Source organism: Ailuropoda melanoleuca, chromosome 14 (genome assembly GCF_002007445.2).
Source record: "Ailuropoda melanoleuca isolate Jingjing chromosome 14, ASM200744v2, whole genome shotgun sequence".
Lineage (NCBI taxonomy): Eukaryota > Metazoa > Chordata > Mammalia > Carnivora > Ursidae > Ailuropoda > Ailuropoda melanoleuca.
This window is the reverse complement of record NC_048231.1, coordinates 88,373,969-88,395,880: the sequence shown is the minus strand read 5'-3', so window position 1 is coordinate 88,395,880 and position 21,912 is coordinate 88,373,969. Positions and strand designations below refer to the sequence as shown.

The 21,912-nt window shown below is 38.8% G+C and overlaps 1 protein-coding gene across 4 annotated transcripts in view; it reads right to left on the bottom strand.

The window, feature by feature from the left end:
- Positions 1–21,912, bottom strand: part of WDR7 (WD repeat domain 7) — a 339,096-nt gene that overhangs the window by 99,198 nt on the left and 217,986 nt on the right. For all 4 annotated transcript variants that reach the window (XM_019800741.2, XM_011226266.3, XM_034643188.1 and 1 more), the window contains one exon: positions 2,749–2,935. In XM_019800741.2, coding sequence (XP_019656300.1) covers positions 2,749–2,935 — 187 coding nt within the window. The remainder of the gene's footprint in view (positions 1–2,748; positions 2,936–21,912) is intronic.

The following is a 21,912-nucleotide window of genomic DNA, read 5'->3' as shown; positions in this document are numbered from 1 at the left end:
ACTGGTGTTATTTTGATTTCAAAGACGTAAAATTCTCAGTCCTATTTCTAAAATAAAGGCATTTTAATTCTGGAAAAGTGCCCTATCAATCGAGCCATCTACAGTTTCTCAGGAGACCTCTCAGGAATCATCTCTGACAGAGGATGTCAATATATGGGGGAGAGAGAGGAAGAAAGAAATTCTGCTATCATATGTGTTCTCAAGAACCAGGGAGCAGCCTGAGCTGGCTGCCCCCCTCAATCCCCTCCCTCATAAACTCATAAGAATGGGAATAAAGAGGGAAGCACTGGGTATGTTTTTGCTTTTTCAGTTAACATGAACTGAAATTTTAAAAAGCACAAGCCTAACATAAAAGCTTCTTCATAAAGCAAGCTTAACACGGCAGTGAGAAGTGAGGTGGCCGAGCGCTGTTACGGTGCACAGAGTCAATTAGGCCAGAGGGGTGGCCCAGTATGCAGGCATCATGAGGGTAAGCGGCACACGTCCCTGCTCGGTTTCGCCCCATCTCAGTACTTCTGCAGCCTGTATCAAGTGTGTCATGGATGTAACAGGCCATTTTCAATCTAAATCTTGTTATAGATTAATAAGCAAACATTTTCTTGCTTATTATGCAATTTATCATGATGAAAATTACATTGGACTCCTCAAGGCTACATGCTGATACATTCATTTATTTAGAGCTGTGTATAGAGAGTTATACTAATCTTCATGACAGAAAAGGATGTAATAGCAAGATTTAAATTACCTACTGAAGAACTAAAGTATTTGTGTCTGTGGACATACTACATGTAGATAAAACACAGTGTATCTTTATGTTTGCTGATATAAGCTTCATGTAAATGGATTTAAAAACAAAATAAAACAAAATATTAAATACTATGCCTAAAATAAAGCCCATCACTTCTCCTAAGCAACAAAACAAGACTGTATACTCTTGAAATTGTGTTTAGATCAGCTTTGAAAATAGGCCATAAAATTAGGTCGAAACACAACTGGAAGGTATACAGGGAAGCTGCAGCCAATGGGAGGGCAAAGGGTTGGAAATGTGTTCTGGGCTTTGCACAAAGGCCACCTGCCTCTTACTATTGCTTCAAATTCATGAGCTCAGTTCCCTCTTAATTCTTAAAGTCAGTCAAGAACCTTCATGTCTCCTGTATCCAAAAACTACCCTGGCTGCCATTATGTCTAACTATTCATTCTAGAACCAGCAGCTCTTGATCTGTTGAACACTAAAACAATGACAATGGCATCACCACCCTTACTACTACCATATAGGGAACATCCATTCAACCTTTTAGTATGTGCTAAGTACTCTTCTAAGCACTTTGCAAACAGAAACACATTTAATATCAACCTTATGAGGTAGGTGTTTAATTAGCCCCAACTTGTAGACAGAATTGTGAGGTAAGAGATGAAGTGATTTGCTGAAGAGCATACAGCTTGGGAGAGATACAGATGTAATGTTTAGGAAGTGTGGCAGTATGATAGGAGGTGGGGGCGGGGCAGCTGCCTAAACTGGAAATGAATACTGTCTCCTACCAATCCATCTTGGGACTTTGGGCTGGGAATGCCCAATCTGTAGACAAAGCCACACCATCTCAGTCTAGCCTTTTAATAGCTACTTTGATCCCCACTTCCTGAGCCTAGAGCAATGATGGATCATAAGGGAACTGTGGGAGATGAGAAAGACAACCACGAAGAAAAGCGCAGAGAATTCTAGTTTTTTCCAAGGTCAACAGAGAGATCAGAATGAAATGCCATTCATTGCGAAAATCAAAGAGGTGATAACATTGACATTAAGGGAGGCATCATGGACCAGTTCAAGGATTCCTACCACTAGGAATTCACGACCATGAGGATGGCTATACTAAAAAAAAAAACAAAAACAGGGGTGCCTGGGTGGCTCAGTTGGTTAAATGTCTGACTACTGGTTTCGGCTCAGGTCATGATCTCAGGGTCGTGGGATTGAGCCCTGTGTTGAGCCCCACCTCAGGCTCTGCGCTCACCGAAGAGTCTGCTTGTCCCTCTTCTTCTGCTCCACCCCCTGTTCTCTCTTTCTCTAAAATATATAAAATCTTAAATACAATAAAATAAAAAACAAAAATCAAAACCTTTCTCCAAGAATTAGGAGGCTGAGTTCTCAAGTCAACATGAACCTCTATTACCATGCCCAATCCTTTTCCCATCACTCCTGGCTGCTTGGCCACCAAGGGCTTCCCATTTACTTCATTGCAGCAGCTCCCTCAACTCATCTGCCTTTCCCTCTACTCTCCTCATTGCTTCCCTGGATCTCTGCAACCTCCTACAGCTGGTCCTTGACTGTGCAAGTGAAACCTCAAGAAAGTGGATTTAAAAATTACTGTGAGTGTGAAGGAATAATTCCCCAAACTATTTGGCTATCTATTCTAACAGTAAAACATTTTTGAGCAAATATATACATAATTTTCCTTAGAAGTGATATGTTTAAACTATTATTAGATAATAATATGTCAAGGCACAATGTCACAGATCAGTCATTCACTGGCTCAATGCTAAATCCCATGTGTGCCAAATTGTAGAAATATACTTCCCTTTCCTTGTCTATATCCAAAATTTCATATATTGAGATATTCATCAATTTTTTTTTGGTATATTAAAAACACACAATCTATCAAGGGCAATCAATCACCTCAAACAGAAGTAAACAAATCACCAACTGAAAAAAACACAAATGAAAACCCCACAAATTAACCGGAATTGAGCACATACTTGGCAAGCTGTTTCTCAGCATCAGCACAGAGTTCGAGAAGCCCCATGAGGACCGCAGACACGTCCATGTAAGGCTCCCAGACTGTGAAACCACGTCCAATGAGATCAATGGCTGTTCTTCGGATTGTACTGTGTGGAGGAAGTTTAGGGCTCGGGGGCTGCAGCAGAAGAAATGTCAGTGCCTTACCTAAAATTACAAAATAAAGGCAGAGAAATAAAGTTATTTTACTTTTGTGATGTTTTCTTTAAAGGTATTTTCAAAGTATAAACCACTTTTGATTTCTTTTTTTTTTTAACTAAAAAGGGGTTTTGAACAATAAGAAAAGATCTCAAATTTACTGTTTGCTCAGCCACGTTTTAAAGAGATAAGTTAGGCTACAATATTTTATGCCATATTCTAAGATGTTTTAATTTCATAAGAATTATGTATAAATAAGCATATGCAATTTCAAAACATATCAGTGATCCTAACTTCCAAACAAGGTTTCTCCCTACTCAGAATTCTGCGAAACAGAAATGGTTTCAAATAATGTTATATGGTATTCATCTTTCCTCTGCACCTAACAGAGTTCATATGTCAAATACTTCCATCAGTAACACTTGTCATCACAGGTGATGTTTATCAGCAGGGATGAGGGATGAAGGTAGAGGTATAGTTTAAAAAAGCTTCCCCCACAAACATCTATGTTTCTCCATATTCTGCTATACTGATCCAGCACAATGATGTGACGTATGTGGTAAGTTCTTCACGCAAGTTTGGTAAAGAAATTAAAAGACAGATCAATATCACGTCTAAATCTGATGAAATGATCTTGATTTTAATTGACATTTCTTTATGTTGAAGATAATGCTAACAGTTTATATACATAAGCCTAATGGCTGTTAAGCTGTAAAAGCTCATCTATTTCAAAAGGCATTTTGACGTTTAAAAAAGCAAATAGGGATGGTGAAGAGCAAACTGCAATTTAGAAGAGGTCTTTTGTTTCTTGAGGGGAAGACACAAAACTGTTTACAAATCACAGAACAGTACAGCAGACTGGTTAAGGGGCACGCAGATTTCAGATCTAAGACAGGGAAGTAACCACAGTTTCATAACTTATTAGGGGGCAGGCTGAAGAAGGTACTCATGAGCTGCCATCTCCTTATCTGTAAAATGGGGAAGATGAGAGCTATCTCTCACACACAGCATGGGAGTGCTGGATCAGCTGGTGTTTGCCAAGTGTCCTGCCATGTGCCCAGCACCTGACTGGGCTCCACAAATGGCAGTCAGGGCTCATGACGAATAGCATGCTGAACTTGTCTGTTTTCAAAACTAAGAACATGGCATATCACCTTTAATTTAATGCATTCAACAGAAAAAAGCATTTACTCATTTTTATGTCCTAGCCAATTGTTAAATGAGAGCCCAGACAAGAGTCTGTGAACACACTTTGTTCGTGGTTCAGAACATCTTCTGCCACAGAACCCTTGAAGAGTCTGTTGAAAACCATCAGTCTTTTCCCCAGGAAACTGCATACAATACATACACATATCCATCAAATTCTGCAAAAAAATTTCAAGGAGGCTGTGGTTCTTGGGTCAACAACTCCTGCAGTAAACCGAAAAGGTACATTTACACGGAAAGCCTCCTGGAGGAAACATTAACTGTGTTTCATGCAACTTTACATCTCCCACACCACCAAGCACAGTGCTCTGCACACATTATGAACCTAAGATGGAAACATCTCTGCCTTTACCGCGTGTACATTCTAATGCCGCTCCCTGCTCCAGTTTGCCAGAACGAGATTTCCAAATGCCACTTTTCCCCACCACTTTTCTGTTATTCTTTCCTTCTAGGAAGGTGGAAGAGCTGCAGAGAAAGCCCCGCTGCCGCTCTCTGCAGACATCCTGGAGCTCTAGCAGCAACGGCTCCAATCTAGGGGACAGGACTCTCTGAAGTTGTGTCCTTGGGAAGCACTGTTGTGAAGGGGCAGTGAGGTTTCCATTAAACACAATGTTTTATAGCATTTCAATCATCATTTTCCTTAACTGCACTCCACTATTTCTGTATTCGTTGCAGGCAGGAGCATTATGGCAATACTAGGGACCTTGCTGATTTCTTGCAGCCCGTGTGTGGGAACTCTGGAGGCAGCTTCCTTACCACTCTGACAATTTTGTCCTGAGAGCAAAAGTAAACCGTTAAGTGGCCGGTTTCTTGATGTTTTTCATCATTTTTCTGACAAAGTAGGAAGGACAGCAGAAGGGATGTGATCACTTCCCTTCCAAAGAAATGACAGGAAAGGAAGAATGAGTAAGCGTACTTCAAAAGACCCCTGGCCTTGCAGTGGTCCCCCCAGGGTATCTGTTGCTCCCCTGCAAAGTGTGATCTACCCTCACAGTGAGGATGCCCAGCTCAGCAGGAAATGCAGGCTCCCTATAGCACCGACATCCCCTCTTCTTAAATCACTTTCTATTTCATTCAAAGATCTTATAAGCAAAATTCCTCTACAGCTTTTCTCCTTCTTTAGTTCAGATCACAGTCTCTGGGTACCACAAAGCAAAGATCCCCACAGTTCTGGCCGGACACGTGGCACCAAGAGAAGCAGAGAGAAAAACGGCCTATTTAACACACACATTTTAAACCTACTAACTGGAGTCTGATTATCTTTCAGTGGTCTGTTTTGGAATTATAAAGACAGAAGAATGTTAAAATGCCACACCTGGAATTTTAAGTGGTCTCTGACAACTTATTCCAAGCAAAACATGTAAATAATAGAAGACGAAGAGGGTTTTCAAGTCAAACATTTTGATTTCCAGCTTAGCTGATTAATAAGATGCTTATGACTTCAATGCTACCAGGAAAAATGACCCTGATGTTCTGAAGGAATACTCTCGGATGCCTAAGGCTTCAAACTCCCTAATCATAGATTCTTCCTGGTGATATTAAGGAAGGACCCTTTAAGAAATGGTTGTTATGATAACAAACGGATAGGTAAATTTAAAATTCCTTTTTCAGCTTACACTGTATTCTCTACTTCAGGGTTTATCTGACTTATGTTTCCATAAGACATTGCTGCTCTGCAACATGGACCAAGGTGATAAAAAAGCTAAAATTGAGATACCCATGGTATCTTCCCTTTTGATAGAAAAAGTCTTGACAATTTTATGAATTTCATCTCTCAGAATGTTCCTTAAACCTTTGGTACCCAATAACAGTTGCATTTTAATCTGTGTAAAATGAAATCTAATTTTGTACAAAAATATGTATTTATTTTATGTAAATGCCCCACTGTTCCACAGTGCCTCACTGGGTAAGCAAGGCACAGAATGATGTTATTCTCTGCCACTATGATTGATTCCTTCTATAAAAGGCTCTCTAGTGGCAGTATTAAAAAGTTCAACAAGATGGACTGACATTCATTCAAGGTTTTCCGCAATTTGGTCCCAACTATCCATCCAAAGATTCACGTGGTAACTATTTACAGAGTGCTGCTACACAATACTAAGTGCTGGAGAGACAAAAGGAAAGAAGACTTTCCCTCAAGAAAATGCACTCTAGTTCAGGAGAGTTGAGCAAACAGGTCATGTGAACACATTCTGAATGGTGTTAGAATATTTAAAAGCACATGGTATCAAGACAGAACTTAATAGGGGCACTTAACCTCGTCTTAGAGGTATAAGAAGGCCTCCAGGGAAAGGTGACCTCTATACCCAAACCTAAAGAATAAAAGTAGGAGTTAGCTACTCAAAGGAGAGGACTGTGGAAAGAATGCATTCCAGACAGAGAGAAGAGCATGTCTAAAGGCCAGAAAATGAGAGAGGAAAGTGGCCAGATCAAGGGATTACACATAGTTCAATATGGCTAGAAACTCTATTGGGGAAAAAGGGAGAGGTTGAGGTGGTGGGCAAGGGAGAAAAGAGGACAAAGTAGATGAAAGAGAACAATGAGACACGAGGCAGGACAGATTATTACAGCCCAATCACAAAGGGCCTCATTTGCCATACTAGAAGTTTGTTTATTCTGGTGACAATGGGGAGCCACTGAAAGTTTTAAGCAAAGGAGAGGTTTGATTAGATTTTCATTTTAGAAAGATCAATACTTGGGTTGTCTTGTGATCAGAAAGGGTTAAGACCTACTGCCTGTTTAATTTGGATCTACCCATTCCCAGCCAAATGGATTAATTAGAATCATAGAATTTTCAAACTGAAAGGACTTGAGAAAAATAGCATCCATTCCCGTGCTTCAGATGAGATAACCGAGAACTACAGAATGCGGGCGAGTGCTTAGCCCCAGGCCTGGGGAAGAAGTACGGGCCTCTGTGGCCCAGGCTTTGTGTAATGGGGCCAGTACACAGGTCTGAACACAACTTGCATCTTTATGACCATGCTTTATTCCCGATGCTCTACCCAACTATGGATTCAAAACTGTATCCTTTATGATCAATCTCCTCCTGAATGAAGGCATAATTTCAACTGCAGTTACTAGTGTCTCCTGCAAACAGAAGATTAAATAAAATATATGGTTCATCTTTTCTCACATAATGAGAAGGTTGCCATCACTGGTTCAACAGCTAAATATAACCATAATAAGATCCCTGCAATTGTCTTGGCTCTAACTTAGTTGCGTTGTGGTCACAAAATGGCCTACTGTACATCTAGAATTTCTCTATCTTCTCTGCTTACCTTAGAATGAAATGCTTTTTAATACAGCAATTGCTATCCAAACATTTCACAAATAACAATATGGCATCTTTTGGTGTTCATTTCATTTTCTAAAGCTAATTTTATTTATTTTTATTTTATTACCTTTTCACATCTGCTAAATGAGTTCCCTAGGCCATTTGAAATTTTTTGAAAATACTTTGTTTGGCATAAGGCTTAACACCATGCTTTATATTCAGTTATAACTTAATAAATGTTGCTTTGGCAAATACTGAGAATTACTTTACCCTGTGTGTGCCCACACAGTCAACAAAATTATGCACATATCAGAAATTTCCAAGAGTCTAGTACGAACCTATGCGAGCCCATGGGGAAGTTTCCACGGCTCTATGGTGAAATGGCAAAGATAGAAACAATGTAGTAAGTCTCTTTCATAAAGCTAAATTTATTCAACTTAAAGGAGTGCTTATATTCTTACCACTTTTTTGGTGAAAAAAGATTTTTTAAAAACGATGAAAATAAAGGGGTACCTGAGTAGCTCAGTCTCTTAAACCTCCAACTCTTGATTTCAGCTCAGGTCAAGATCTCAGAGCTGTGAAATCCAGCCCCATGTAGGGCTCTGCTCTCAGTGGGGAGTCTGCTTGAGATTCTCTCTCTCTCTCCCCCTCTGCCCCTATCCCCTCCCCCCCTCCCCCGCTTCCACATGCCTGTGCTTTCACTCTAATAATAAGTAATTCTACACTCTAATAAGTAAACAAATATTTTTTTAAAAAATGATGAAGATAGTGCTATTTTTTAATGTCTGTAGTGAGCAAAATAAACAATGTAAAACACTGTTACATACTCTCAGATTTTATTATTGGAAATTTTACTGGCCCATGATATCTGAAGATTGGAAACCATTATCATTTGTAATAAATGTACTATCCTGAGGCACTACAGGGTACCTTCTCCCACTGTAAGTATCACAACTAAGATTTCTACTACAGGTCCCTGGCTCTTAACTGAGAATGCCAAGAGGCTCCTAATTCACTTTGTTACAGGATAGAATTCAGCATTACTCAAGCAACCCTGAGACCATATTCAAGGTCTATTTACCAAATTACTAGACTTTCTCACCCGCGAGATAGGTAAGTAATAGATACCGTGGTAGCTTCATGGTAGGAATCTACCATGTAACACACCACTACCACTACCACCATGTATGTTTAGCCAAAAGTAGAAATGAACTACCAAAAATGCAGACATGCTCAGAACAGTGGGAAACAAATCAAAATAAAACAAAACACTTTGAAAAGCAGAAAGCACTAAAATCCAGCACTGGATAAATCACAATTAACTTAGACCCTCTGGCTGTTTGAATTCTGTTGTTGTGCAGTCAAGACTAATAACAATAGCTCATATTTTAGTGCTATTTTATCCCAAGCTTTTTATCTCAAGCGTTTTTTTGAAGTGTTCCAACTTTATTCCTACTGTTTTTTAAAAGTGCTACATAAGAGCAAAGCTGCAAGAAAATTCTTTACACTTCGCTGTAACAGCAAAACACTAAATATGAGAAAAGGATTGAGACAGAGATAGCAAAATAAAGCCTACGAGAGCAGTGATTAAAGAGCTGACAGTATTCTACAATGACTAACTTGTTGCTTTGGCAAGAAGAATATTGTCCCATCATGAACTGACCAGTGACAAAACACCAATTTAAAACATTTTTGTACTATCTGACCAGCAATGACGACTAGCTCTTTCAAAAGATGAACATACAAGCCAACACACGTGTGCGCGCACACGTGCTATTCGCTAATAATGAATTTGTCTTCTGGGGCATTTCTTCATCCTTATCACAAAGTGTAGATTCACTTTATTAATGCACCCTACATTTATGGAATGCATATTCTACGAAAACACTTACATTAACTATAAAAAACTATAGTTATATGTTTCTATAAGCACTAGGTATTATTTTAAGCATCATTTGATAATAAATAACACTTTTATGTTTTTATCTCACTTTTTTCCCCACTTGCATTTCTAACGAGGGTAAAGACTAAACCTGATAGTAGTGGTGCCTTGAGTTCTCTAGTCTATTAAACTGCTTTTATTCACTCACTCACACACATACAGAGTCAACTGCCAGTTATATACACCAATACAACACTTTTAATACTAACAGGAATCTTGATTTTCATACACAGATCCTACTAACATGACATGTTCATGACACGAACATGAATCATGTAGTAGTGTTTTTTACCCAGTTTCTATTTGTGCTGAAATAGCACTAAACAGGAAAGGATCACTTAAAAAGTTGTAAAATTGATATTTTTTACCCAGCTTTCCACTTGTAATTTTTATTTCCTTTGGAGGGAGGCTAACTTTTCCCTCTCATGCTTCCCCTGATGTGTGAAGACCTCTTAGGAACCCTGTGGTTACCTCATAGGCAGATTCTAGAATGAGCTGTTATAAGCCCTCTAGCAACCAGTACACCCCGAATGAAGAAGGAAACAGCACTGGCTAACTGAAGGGACTGAAGGAAGGAAGTGTGGAAGGACTGAGCATAAGAAGGGGAAAGGGGACCTCCGTTATGGAGTGCTTCCTTGCTGCAGGCAAGGGAACCTGGATTTTATGGCAGTCAATGCTTTCAGAAAACCAGTGGCGCCAGGAAGAGTTTTAAGAACTGGAAATTAAAAGAGAAGCCAGAGTCACGCCATATTTATCAAGGGAGAATGAAATTTGCTTACTGGAATTATTACAAAACCATAGCATTTCAGAGAATTTTTCAAAGAGCCTTTAGAGGTCTTTCATAATTATTATGGCTGTCCCACTGATAGGTAACATACAAAACCATTTTCTTGAGCTCTAGTCCCTCCTAGGCCAGTCAGGCCAGTCAATGGACCTAGTTAGAAGAAACGTGTTCCTCTTACTTAAAAAATACCATGAATGAAGAAATGGCCACGAATCACCCTTGGCTCTGAATGGCAGAGGAGGGGAAAAAAGGTCATATTAAAAAAATGCATTAATTAATAGTTCAGTTACAAGGAAATTCCTATGGGAGAACACATTATATGCACTTTAAACCAAATGAATTTGTGATGATTTATGCCATTACAATGAGTGCAAAATGAATTAATAATGATTGGCCACTTATTTCAAAGTGTAACCAAGTGAAGGAAGCCTTTTCCCACTTGTTAATGTCCACCAAAGAACAAGGATGGCAGAGTGCCATCTGGAATTCTATTCCTTTGCTTTATACAGAAACTTGATTTAATTAAAAATAATTCCATCTAGTGTGTGTTATTCATGGATATGGACTAATTAACAAACACTTCTATAACTAAACGCCTTGTATTAACGCAGTTATTAAAAACTGTCAAACTGTTTACATCCTGCACTGCACAAAAACAAGTCATTTTTTAATAAAAAGCATAAAGTAACTGTTAAATTAGGAAACTAATTTAACCAAGATATTTAAAAACTCATTAATCTATCAGTTTTATCAAAACAGTCCTATTTTACGTAATTTGCTGTTTCTTGTCCTATAATCAGAAGACTCTATGGGGCGCCTGGGTGGCTCAGTCATTAAGCATCTGCATTCGGCTCAGGGCGTGATCCCAGCATTTTGGGATCAAGCCCCACACCAGGCTCCTCCGCTGGAAGCCTGCTTCTTCCTCTCCCACCCCCCTGCTTGTGTTCCCTCTCTCGCTGGCTCTCTATCTCTGTCAAATAAACAAATAAAATCTTTAAGAAAAAAAAAAAAAGACTCTAAAATCCCAATGCTCCTTGATTGAAAGTACATTTTTTTCAGTTCAATTGAATTTCAAATTGTATCATACAATGAAATTTAAAATTACATTGGCTTTCAGTATTTGATCTACTTTGGATGGCAAACTAAAATTAGGGAGTCTTACTCTTCCTATAAACAAAAAGATATGACTTATTGCAGATAGCCTTTTTCTGCCTAAGGAATGTAAAGAGTGCTGATTTTTGGACAATCAAAGCAATAAAGAAGCAAAATAATAGAAGCTGATGTTTATGATACCAAAGAAGTAAAAAGAAATCTATTAATCTAGGAAATCTTTAATTAAACGGTCCAAATACTTCTATGTCCTGTTCCCAAAAGGTGTAGGATGGTTAAACAGCGTGAATGAGTGGGTTGGCGGATGCAAAAGAACACCAGAGCTTATGTTCCAGCTCTAGCGCCTCCTAGCGGAGTGATCCTCTATTCATTCCATATTTACTAGTGCTTGCTATGTTCCAGGCACTGTTCCAGGGTCAATAAAATCTGTGCTCTCACGGACCTTACATTCCAGTTGGGCCAGAAAGACCAAAAGAACAAATAGATATGTCAAGGAGTACTAAGTCCTGTGAAGAAAAATAAAGTAAGATAAAAGCCTAGAAAGTGAGAGGAAAGGACTCTGCAGAAGGTGACATTTGAACAGAGGCCCGAGTGAAATGAAAGAGAGGCATGTAGACATGTGTGGGAGAGGCATTCTAGGCTGAGGGGACAGCACAAAGGCCCTGTGGTAGGTAGGGATCCCTGAGGGCCAGCAGGAAGTCTAGAGTGGTTAGATGGCAGTGAACAAGGACAAGAGTGGAAGGACATGAAATCAGAGAGGCAGCCTTGGGATGGCTCACACAAGACCTTTTCCCCATGCGACCATAAGTGTTATGAGAAACTCATGGAAGTCACTTGGAGGAGAGTGACATGACCTGCCGTCAACCAGAAAGTATCGGGGTGCTGTGTACAGAATAGACTGGGGTGAGTGGGGGAAAAGACTCCCATTAGGGACGCCAACTGGGAGGTTCTTAAAATGGTTCAAGAATGAGATAATGACAGTGTGGACTAAAACAGTAGTGACATGGTTCTCATACTGTGTGGACTCTGGATTTAAAAAAAAAATTTCAGAAGACAGAGCAGACAGGATTCATTGAGGGACTGGATATGAATATATGATGGGAAAGAGAAGTAACCAGGCATTTGGACATGAACAGCTATGTGAATGGTGGTGACACTCACTAAAATGAGGAACAACAGGAGAGAAGGAGGTTTTTTTGTTTTTGAAGTGCCAGCAATAATCCAAACTTTCGTTGTAGGCACTTCCAATTTGAGATACATATCTGACATGTGAAGGTAGATTTCAGATAAGCCACTGGATGTATATGATTCTGGAGACTGGTGTGGAAACCAGGGCTGGAATTAAGAAGTTAGAAATCGTCCATGTACACATGCATTGAAGCCATGGGACCAGCAGCAATACCTGGCGAATGAGGGTAGGTACAGAGGAAAGAGGGGAAACACCAAGACTGAGTATAAGTGGCTAATGAGGTGGGAGAAACAGGAAAGGACGATGTCACAGTAACCCAGCAAAGGTGCAGGTTTCATCATAGCTGGAATTACGTGCTACCAAGAGACAGAGACAAGAGCTGAGAATTGTTTACTGGCTTTGGCAACATGGAAGTCACTGGTTATCTTATTGAAAGGGTTTTAGTAGAGTGAAAGTCAGAAAAGCCTGACTGAAGCAGATACAGGAAAAAGATGGTGGCTGAGAAAGCAGGGGAGGTAAACATTATCAGAGTATTTAGTGCAGAATGTATACAATTATGCAGATTAGAGTATTTGTATTTTTCTGTGACAGTGACTTCTTAATAACTGCTGAAAATAATGCAGTATTCATGTGACCTCCTATAGATACGGACAACGGATGAAACAGACACTAGGAGTGTCTAGCTAATGTGACACATATTTCTCAGCGTGTTCCATGCATAGCTTCTACAGCCTTCTCTGGACCTCATCACCTCCAGGAATCAACCAATCAGAGTGAGTCTCTGGCTTTCAAAGCAGAGCCTGGTCTTTCCAGAGATGAACCCCCCCAACACAGCAGCTTCATTCACGTCTGATTAGGAAAGTATCATAATCCTTCCTGGTCATCTGTACACCATGAAACATCCTATGAGAGGGGCTCACCAGATGGATTACAGGATTCCGAAGATGCTGATGTACCTCTCCAAAATAACGGACTTTAGTGTTCGATCATAGCCTTATGCTCGGTTATTTTACCCATTTGCACTACTCTAGGGCTTTTAGAATTTAATTATTAAAAAATGCATGAAGTCTAAATAAATAAAATCTTTTAAAAAGGTGGGGGCGCTTGGGTGGCTCAGTGGGTTAAGCGTCTGCCTTAGGCTCAGGTCATGATCCCAAGGTCCTGGGATCAGTCCCACACTGGGGTGGGGGGTGGGGTCCCTGCTCAGCAGGGAGTCTGCTTCTCCTCTGCCTGCCCTTCCCCTGTTTGTGCGCACTCTCTGTCAAATAAATAAAATCTTCAAAAATATAAAATAAAAAATACATGAAACCAAAACAATGACATTTTCCCAAAAATACCATTAATGTAACCAAAAGTACGGTAAAAAAACTGAACTGCTTCATGATAATTTCATAACTGCATACGCTTTTTAAATAATTCACACAGACTAAGTAAGTTAGCATAATCTCAAAGTAATTTTATAAGTAGTCTAGTGGAGATGAAAATCATATGCACAATGAATTGATCTCTTTTCTAATAACCACAGTAAAACATTCACCTGGAACAAGAAGATGCTGAATGTTAACCCTTCCCAGATAGATCATCAAAGATGAGAAACAGCTGCCCTTAGCGGACACTAAATATGAAGCAAACTGTGAGATGAAGACTAGAGTAGCCCTAGGAAAAATAAATTCAGAATCGCTTTACATGGGAGCAAATAAACAAACGCCAACATTCTCAGTGCAAGCACTCTAAATGTTTCCTTTCTACACATTTATTTTATTGAAGTTGAGTAAGGGAAGAAAAAAAAAGATGAGCAAACAAAAGTCACTCTGCTGCCCGTTTCTCAGTCTGGACATCTTTGTTTAAGCTTTGACTTGGCTTAAATGAACGAATTAATATTGACAAAAACATCAACTAAGCTAATGAGTTGTTAGTTAAGGCAATAAACATGTCACATTAGAGTCAGCGCAGTAAAGAGGTAATTAGCCCTGGAAAAGCCCTGCTGATTGGAGCTGTTGAGATCCTCTGCTCTTAACCTTTGAGTCCATTATCCAGCCCAGGAGTGGTGGCTATGTAATGGGGACTCGCGAGTAAACAGCAGGGGGCTGGAGCAGCTAGACCTGTGTCCGAATTCTGGGATGAAAGGGGCGCTACCAGGCTTACAAGACAGCCATCAACAAAGCTCTGTGCCCTTTGAGGAATAGATATTAATGTCCAACAGGGAAGGCAAATATATTTCCAAAGAAATATTTGTGGGTGTATATATTTTTTAACAAAAAAATACTTAGCAATATATTAAGTAACATGCAATGAGACAAAGGAAGTCACTCTAATCACAAAATACTCTCCCATCTGCAAATAAGGATGCCCTGACCCTTTCAAGATAAAGTGCAAGATACTATAGTATGATGAATTCCTAAGCTATAAAAGCAACCAAGATCACAATTAAAAATCACAGCTAATAATTTACATTTAAGAAAAAAAACATGCTATTATACTTCTATAATACCTGTGTTTACATGAATAGTTACAAATTGTCCTTCAGAGCAGTTTGTTCTGTAAGATCTTTTGTGATTTTGTTTTGTTTTAACTTCTCACTGATTTTACTGATTTGGCTTTGGGACAACACTAGCATTTCAAAGTCTAGGCTGAAAAAGAAATTAGATTCTTATAGAAAAATCACAAACAGGAGGACAGAACCACACAGGAGTTAAAACAGAACATATACAAATAAAATGTCCATTCTCTCAATTAGTGGATCATATGTGAAATAAAGCAAAAGACCATATTGGAGAGCACATGTGAACTTGCATAGTCTTCATAATAACTTCCAAAATATTGTCAAATGGGCTAAGTTTTGACATTGCATCTAATATTATATATGCATATAAATGTATTAATTGATACTAGTATATGCATAGAAAAAGGTTAGATTGAGACCATATTATCAGGAAATACATATTTTTCCTTTGGAAACTTGTCTTTCGAGTTTAAAAGCAAACACACACATTCAAGATAAATACTACACTGCCATTCATTTTGCATACTTTAATAATTTTATGCTATTTGCTTTCACAGAAGAAGAAAATGTTCCATCCTAATTCTGTTACTATGTAAGTGTGATGGTACAGTGGTTAGATACGCAGTTCTTTGTCACTACTGCCGTGTGTGTACGTGCAGTATGTGTCTGGGTGTTAGAGGAGGAGAGACATGGGACATTTACTATACAGTAATCAATATGTCCTCTCCTTTCTCAGGCTGAGTAATTTCAAAAGGGACAGGAAGCAATTAGTTTCCTCATACCTTATTGGGCAGTGTATGGTTTTAATATTTTCCTCCCTCAATACAGCTTTCTACTGAATTTGCAAAACAGCTGTATAATACATGGCTTAATTTTCCTTAGTTAATTCCTTTACATAATTAAATTTAGATTGAAAAGCACTATAAACCAGTCTTCATTTTCAATGAAAGATGAACCAAGAAGTAATGTTGCAAACTAAAATAAGAAATACCTTTTTTTGGGGGGTTATTTTATTGTCATTGACAGCTAAGTGTAACCTGAAAATATACACTACAGTATTTATTTCTTCTATTATACAAAGAACATATACAAATGTCCAAATACTTCTAAATTGTCTAGGAGCAATAAAGAAAAATAAGGTTGTCAAAATATTTTTAAGACTACACCCATACATTAAATCCATACCTGTAATTATTTATATAATTTCATATCTAAGCAGTGTATCACAGAACAATGGTGTTTAGTCTTTTTTTTTTTTATCCCAACATACTTGCAGAATATGACATATTACCAAACCATTTCTTACTCTGATGGAATGGGGGTTGCAAAATCGGAGGGAAGCAGAGTGCCATAAACATAATTTGAAAACGCCCTCCCGGTGATTCAGATGTGTTACCCCACTTCACACCTTGTCCTTCCCGGTTCCAGTCAGGAGGCCAAAGTCACCACCCCACCCCACCCCCTACACCGTGCCGTGACCGAAAATCAATAGAGAGTAGTATAGAGCTATGAAGTATGATCTGAATTCTAATCCTCACCTGAGATCAAATGAGATGGAGAAAAGACCTATTTCTTGAGTTGACAGGAATATTAAATGACAGAACAGGCATCATGCCTAAAACGGGGTAGGCTCTTGATAAATTCTTCTTCCTCCATCTTCCTGATCACAATTACACAAAAATTGTTAATTATTTTCCTCAATCACAGATATTTATTTGTATATTATTCTAAGACTTCTTTCTCCCTCTCCCTCTGTCCCTCCTCCCACTCATCTTCTCCCTCTCTCAAATAAGTAAAATCTTTAAAAAAATTTTTTAAAAATATATGTAATATCAAGCATTTTACCAGTCAGAAAAACCAATAAAATGAATGAATGAATGGAAGGAAAGTGGTAAGAAGGAAAATTATATTTGCTGCCTGGTGGGTGGCATGCGCTATTTTGAATGCTTTAACTACAGGATTTCATTTAATGCTGAAAATAGACCTGGGAGGTATATATTAGCTTCAGTTTTGAAGATGAGGAAAACCGCTTCTCAGAAACCTTAAATAACTTATTCGAGATCACACTATGAATAATGCCAAAATAGAGTTTACCTGACATGAAATCCTCTATTTTGTCCATTATATTTTATATAATAGTTATTTAAAAATAATAGGCTATGCTACATTCCAGACTTCAGATGATACTGCAAATGATTTTTCGTTTAATATTGCAAATGAAATACACCATATTATTTCTCGCCTGGTAATCCCAGAAACCATAAATTGGCTTCTTGATGATCGAGCAAGCACTGAATCATTTTAACATACATGGAAAGTGAAAAGCCAAACTGGCAGAGCCCCTCAAGGAATACTGAAATTGTTTATCTGAATAATCTGCATATATTAACACATAATAAGACAGAGAAAAAGCAAACAAATATTCTAACACTGGTTTTCTAACCTTTTCCGTTCCTAGTTAAACTGGGCTAGCAATGCTATTTTTCTTCCTCTCAAAATCTATAGAGGGTGAATCAAATGTGAAAGAAAGATCAATTCTGTTCTGAGACAGTAAATGAGCTTAAGATCAGACCTGTTTCAGTTTACAGAGAGAATCTAATTATGCTAGCTTAAATATATGTTCACAGAACTATATTACAGAGTCAGGAAAAAGAGAGAATACCCTCACTCGCCCCACTGACAAGCAAATTTGATGGGCACTGATAGAGTTAAAAAAAAAATCAGGCCCACAGACCACACCATCCATAAAGCAAAAGCTATAGAGCAAAATATCCTCACCCCTCGTATTTTTATAAAAGTCTAGAGCTCGAATGGTCCAACATCATTATGAAAGATCAGAAAACAGAGGCTCAGAGAGGTTGTGTGGCTTACTTTACATTAAACAGCAAGTGCTATGGCCTGTCCAGAAGCCAAAGCTCCAGTCTCAAAAACCAGCATTCCCTCTACAGTAATACAAGGTCTCCGTAACAAATGAGGTTCAAAATGATCGTCACCGTAACTGCATCAATCACAACAATATCTCAGCGCCGGGCACACTGTCTGGCACTGAGGAAGCATTAAAAATACTTGTGGAATGAATGAATGGACTTGATTCACACTCTACCCTCCACATTTTAACCACCTTTCAAGGTCTCGGTTAAGTTTCCCGTTATTTACCAAGCTTTGCTGGTCGCTCCCAACTCCCGTGTCCCTGAGTTTCGGGAGCACATTTTGTTCATACCATTCCAAGAAATACTAGACTTAGTAAGCTCAGAATTAGATGAGAGTTTAAAGATGATCTGGCCCAGAGGTGTCCAATCCTGGCATTTAGGATCACCTGATAAGCTTAATGAAAACCCAAATTCGTGGCTTCACGGAGCCCTACAGAGTCAGAAGGCAGTCACTCCCCTGCAGGGCAGCCACCGCCACTGTGAGACCTCTTGTTTATTATGTAAACTTTCAAACGTACACAAGAAGAGTATAGTAAACCTTGTAGCCAACATCCAGCTTCCAGAGTTTTAAAGTCCTGGCTAACCTTGTTTGCATCTATACCCTCACTCACTCTCCCCAGCACCCTGAATTACTTTGTAGCAAATCTCATCTACCAATTCTTCAGTATATATGTCTAAAAGACTGGGACTTATAATAAACATAATCACAATACTATTACCACACCTAAACAAAATTGTCAGTAATTTCATATCATCAAATAGCCAATCAGCTTTCACATTTTATTAATTTTCTTTCTGTTGCCCTAACTCTCTCTTCCCTATCTCTCACCTTCTTCCTTTGTCTCTAGAATCATAATCCAACTACAACTCTAAATCTCAATCTGGGGCGCCTGGGTGGCTCAGCTGGTTAAGCGTCTGACTCTTGATTTCAGATCAGGTTATGTTCTCAGGATTGTGAGATGGAGCCCTGTGTGCCCCTACCCATCCCCTTGAGTGCATGCACACCCACTCTCTCGCTCTCCCACCCCCCCAAAAAAATTCAGTCTGTAGGTTGGCCCCCCAAGCCCTGCTTTTCTGGAAGAAATCAGTTCTTTTGTCCCACAGAGTTTTCTAAAATCTGTATCATGCTGATTATTCCTTTATTCCTATATTCTTCTGACCTCTGTATGTCCTATAAACTGGTGGAACAGATTCAGGTTTGAATTTTTATTTTTACTATTTCTTAGATGTTGTTACATACTTCCATCCAGAAGTATGTAAGGTCTGGCTGTCTCTTTTTGGGGGTCATTAGGAGTGATTGTTCAGGTTCATTAATTGATCAGGGTGGCAAAGTGGTGATATTCTATTACCCCTCCTTCATGTATTGGCTAGAACACTGTTATAAAGAGGAATATTCTCTCATCAACCATTTGATTATGCTGAGTTACATTTGTACAGAAAACAAAGGACAAATGTTTACTTCCCTTTATTTACCAATTTTCAAAATTACAAGTTAATTCTCTTCCATCACTCAAAAGTGACATTGAAGTTTATGTGATTTTACTCCCCAAGGATCATTTTGAACTCTTGAATCAAAATAAATGTATGTGTTTCTCTGTTTCAATCCACTACTGTTATTTGTGTTGCTTTTTTCCCCTCTGTTTATGGTATCTTATATAAATATATACAGAAATTGCTCTTGGATTTTGAATCATTGTGTACAGAGTACTTCCACATCAGACTAGCTTTCTGTGAGCACTCGTATGATTTTACAACAAATATAGATAAAATCTCAAGTAGTATCATTACCACTAAATACAAAATAGATTGCATGTCTTAAATTCTTAAGTTCTTAAGGCACTAACATTTGTATTTTTAAATCCATCAAAATAAAAGTAATTAGAAACAAAACAGAAATCCTAATACCACCTCCTCAAAATTATCTATAATCAAAAAGGGAATTAATACAACATAGGAGTTTCTCGGTTGTTTTATATATTTCTTAGATTTTAGGCTTAATTTTAACACCCGGTCTTTTTCATCGAAGTTCCTCCCTTCTACATATTCTCTAAGCCATACTTACCTTTCAGTATCTGTGAGATATCTACATACTCTCTTACCCTACTTGCAAATAGCTTCATGCCAATTTTCTTTTTTTTTTTTTTTTTTTTTTTAGATTTTATTTATTTGTCAGAGAGAGAGGGAGAGAACGAGCAGCGGGGAGGAGCAGAGGGAAAGGGAGAAGCAGGCTCCCCGCTGAGCAAGGAGCCCCATGTGGGACTTGATCCCACGACTTTGGGATCATGACCCAAGCCAAAGGCAGACGCTTAACTGACTGAGCCACCCAGACGCCCCTCGTGCCAATTTTCTGCACTCAGAATATTTGCCCTAATACTTACTTCAACCTGCTTCATCCCTTCCAATCTTCTCAATGTTCTATAAAACAAGTTAAAAATTTTTTTAATGACCACACCACAAAGATTCTGGCATTTCGAGAGAAAAAGCCAAAGAAGAGGATATTTGAAAATGAGGTTTCCCTAGTATGATAATGCATTTAAACATGAATTTCCACAGTCACTTAATAATTATAATTGCAAGCGAAAGACTCTGCATACTGGATTCCTTTCTCTCAGTAATGAGCTTAACTTGGTTTCCACATGTGGAAGGCAGTAATAACTGCCAATCTCTAATTTCCACATGGGTGTGTTTTGTGAATATATGATAATGCCCCGTGTAAAATCATCTGAGTATCCTGGAATCAAAAGGCCATAAAAAACACATAATTGCCCCAAAAGTTAGGCTAATGTTGTTAACAAGTCTGGAAGTGATTAAGGGCAAAACACTTCTAATTTATAGCTTCATTAACAGCTGAGGTTCTGAAAAATAACACTGCATTAAAAATTAGTCTCTGCATTTTCATATTCAAGTTAAGAGTTCTACAAATTTATCAACCCATTAACTATAAACATTGCATTAGCTGCACATTAAATGGAAAACTGTGAATCATTACGAACCAGCTCTCCGGGTGGCTCACTATAATTTAAATATACTGTGGACCACGGTAAGATTGAATCAGACTAGGTCCCAATCAAAAATTTTAAATAAATGACTTCCTGGATAATAAGAAAACGTGACTGCTTATCGCCAGTGAGATGGCAGCAGGGCCTACCACTGTCTGTAGCATTTTTCTTGAAGCTGACAGAAGAACCCAAAAGCCAACTTCTACTAAAAATGGCAAAACAAGGGGCACCTGGGTGGCTCAGTCGTCTGCCCTGGGCTCAAGTCATGACCCCAGGGTCCTGGGATCTGCCTGCACCACAAGCTCCCTGCTCAGCGGGGAGTCTGCTTCTCAGTCTTCCTCTGTGCCTTCCCCTGCTTGTTCTCTCCCCGGCCCCCACAGTGTGTGCACACGTGTTCTCGCTCTCAAAAAGATCTTTAAAGAAAATGGAAAAACAAATATGTCAACTGGTCACTGTTTTACTACTGGCCATTCCAATATGGCTATTTACTAGCCATAGCTCAACTCTCAAAATACATCTTAACACAAGAATGAAGATTATTAAAAATATCAAACTAGTTCCAACTTCATTCATAGAACTCAAAGACCTCAGTGACTCTCATCATTAGAAAATATCAGGAGATAAAAGCGGGCCAGTAGTAAACGCAAAACCTCAAAAGTGAATAGGGTACTTTCCAATAGCATCTTTTTAGGCAAGGCCGTCATTGAACTATAGAGCACAAGTGCCACCCGAGGGCACAATACCACCAAAGGGTGATCACCTTGATATTTAAAAGTCAGAAAGATAGCAAAGAGTACAGAAATAAAAATCTGCTGGGAGGTGTGTCAAGAAGGCAGCCACGTAAGCAAATCTGAAATAACTTATGTGCAAGGGTTTACATAATCCTAGATGTAAGACACATTGTCCAGAGACTGGAAAATCTGTTGGCCAAATATTTTCTGCCAACTACAGTGATGAGGATGACACTTCACTTCTGCCACCATGTTATAGGGCTGTCACAAATTACTTGTTATCTGTATTTTTCCTTAACATCATTTCTGTCTCTTGCC